The 2,884-nt window shown below is 45.7% G+C and overlaps 1 protein-coding gene across 1 annotated transcript; it reads left to right on the forward strand.

Annotated features, from left to right (window-relative positions):
- Positions 1-551: 551 nt before the first annotated feature.
- On the forward strand, positions 552-1,481 carry LOC115638296 (olfactory receptor 5V1-like). The gene has a single exon (XM_030539889.1). The coding sequence runs from the start codon at positions 552-554 to the stop codon at positions 1,479-1,481; it is 930 nt and encodes a 309-aa protein (XP_030395749.1).
- Positions 1,482-2,884: the final 1,403 nt, after the last annotated feature.

Consider the following 2,884-nt stretch of genomic DNA (forward strand, 5'->3'; position numbering starts at 1 on the left):
ACTCAGCTGGGACGTATCAGTGTGAATGTCTCTTTTAAAGCAGGGCTTTGAACCACAATCATCCTCCCTTTTTCTAGGTAAGCACCCAAACCACAGGGTTATAGGCTGGGCTGGGTGGGCACTTTTCTCATTTGGGTTCAGGCAGGGAGTGTGGTTCAATAATTAGGCCAATGGGTACTAGGAGTGAGGTGCAACCTTGAAATAGATTGTGCTCTGACGATGAGACACCCTGGGTCTGTTTTGAGCTCTGGAAGGGAAGCAGTTTCTGGAGGTTAATGAAGGTCAGAGAGTCAGAGCTCCTAGATTCTATCCCATTTCTGGGAGAGGAGTTAAGTGGTTAGAGTGTGGGGGATGGAAGTCAGGACTACTGGGTTCTCTCCCTGGCTGTGGAGAGAAATGAGATCTGTTAGTTGGACAGAGGAGTGGGAGGGAGAAAAAAGAAACTCCAGATTCAACCACTGATCAATATGAAACTTCTGACATGTTGCATATTTGTTCTTCTTGTTTATAGTCCCTGCTCTTCTCCCCTGCAGTTAAGTGAAGAAGTGGCCATGGAGAATCAAACCACACCAACTGAATTCATCCTCTCAGGATTTTCCAAACTGCGGGGCTCACGTTTCCTCCTCTTGGGCGTCATCTCCATCATCTACATTTTCACCCTGCTGGGGAACATGCTCATCCTCCTCCTTTCCTTGGTGGACCCGTGTCTCCGAACCCCCATGTACCTCTTCCTGCGGAATCTCTCCCTCCTAGACATCTTCCAGACCACCACCACCATCCCCCAGATGCTGCAGCACCTTCTCTCAGGTAGGAGCAGCATCTCCTATGGAAGCTGCATGGCACAGCTCTACTTCTTCCTCTTGTTTGTGGGGGCAGAGGGCATTCTCCTGGCCACCATGGCATATGACCGTTATGTGGCCATATGCAACCCACTGCTCTACACAGTGCTCATGAGTACCAAGCTTTGTTCCACACTAGTGGCTGCCTCTTGGCTCACTGGCTCTTTCAATGCAGCTGTTCATACAGTTCTCACAATTCGCCTGTCCTTCTGTGGTGTCAACAGACTCCGCTACTTCTACTGTGACATCCCACCCCTGTTGGCTCTGTCCTGCGGAGACGTCTCCCTCAATGTCATCGTTACAGTGGTCTCCAGCCTCTTCTTGGGCTGGGGTCCTTCCCTGTGCATCATCCTTTCATACGTGCACATTGTGTTCAGGATACTGAAGATGCAATCATCCCAGGGGAGGAGAAAGGCCTTCTCTACCTGTGCATCGCACCTCACAGTAGTCCTGCTCTACTATGGCAGCTGCATCGTCACCTACATCAGACCTATCTCCAGCTACTCTCTGGACAAGGACAGGCTGATCTCCCTGCTGTACAGCCTTGTCACTCCTATGTTAAATCCAATCATCTACACTCTGAGGAACAAGGATGTGAAGGGGGCTATGAAAAAGGTCTTTCATAGGAAAATGTTTTTCTAAGGGAGTCAAGATTACCGGCATCTATCCCCAATGCTGGGAAGGGAGTGGGATGTAGTGAATTAGAATACATGGGAACTGGTAGCCAAGACACAGCCCACATTCTAGCCTCTTCCTGAGTAGAGAATAATGTCTGGGGGGTAGATAATAGGTACACTGGGGCAGGAATCCTGAGTTCTGTTCCTAGCTCGAGGAGGGGCTTGAGGTCTAGTGATTGAAATAGGGGCTGCTGGGGGTTGTATTCAATGACTCTTGAAGGGGAATGAGGCTGAATGGTAAAGGTAGGGGTGTAGGAGTCAGGCTTTCTGAATTCTATTAAGGGAGAGGATCTAGTGGTTAGAGCAGAGGACTGTAGCCTAAGAACTGATGAGTTCTATTCTTAGTTCTGCTAGTAATGTATTGTGTGATATTAGGAAAATATTTTATGCCTTATTTTCTGCATGCAGAAACTAGAGCTAATGATATTTACCCACTGCTATAAAAAGTTTTGATATCTGTAGATGAAAGCTTTTATATTGGTGGAAAGCATTGTTATTAAATATGGAGGTCAATCACTAGGCAAGTTTGAGAGAGAACTCAAGCATACACCATTACAGTTAAATTAAATATTAATTATATAACCTTAACAGCAGGCAGTGTGTGGCCTTTAACATATACATTGGACATAATGGTGGATTCTGCTTGTCACAACGAGTGGTCAAGGACAACAGTCAGTAATCACTCTTTTGTCACTGACCCAACCATCTATCCACTAGGTTTTGATCTGCCAAGGCACCTATGGTCATGTCTGAACCGGTTTTGAACAGGACAGGGAAATTGTGTGGCCAATCTCTTTAATTACACTCAACTTCAGAGTATTTCACTTATCTTTGTCTAATGCCCACTGACTGATTTCGATGGCAGGCTATTGGTTCTCTACCTGGCTGACGACACCATTAAATGGCTGGGCACATTTTTGCATACATGGATGAACACATACTTTTAACTACAGCCTTGAAACTGTATAAAAATGATGAGTGAGTGGAACATTACTTATTACCTACTTCCATGAAAGGATGAGGCTTGGATTTTCATAAGAAGCTAAAGGATTTAGTTGCCCATCTCCCACTGAATTTTCTCATGGCCAAACTCATTCATTTCATCCTCACCCATAACAATTTTACATTTAACAACAGTTGTCCAAACCAAGTGAACGGCCTTGGGTATTAGGATGGTGCAGTATGCCACCCTCTTCATAAACCATGTTGAACAAGTATCAGAGGGATAGCCGTGTTAGTCTGGATCTGTAAAAGCAGAAAAGAGTCCTGTAGCATCTTATAGACTAACAGACGTTTTGGAGCATGAGCTTTCGTGGGTGAATACCCACTTCGTCAGATGCATGTCACATGCATCTGACGAAGTGGGTA

Source organism: Gopherus evgoodei, chromosome 21, assembly GCF_007399415.2.
Source record: "Gopherus evgoodei ecotype Sinaloan lineage chromosome 21, rGopEvg1_v1.p, whole genome shotgun sequence".
NCBI classification, from domain to species: domain Eukaryota; kingdom Metazoa; phylum Chordata; order Testudines; family Testudinidae; genus Gopherus; species Gopherus evgoodei.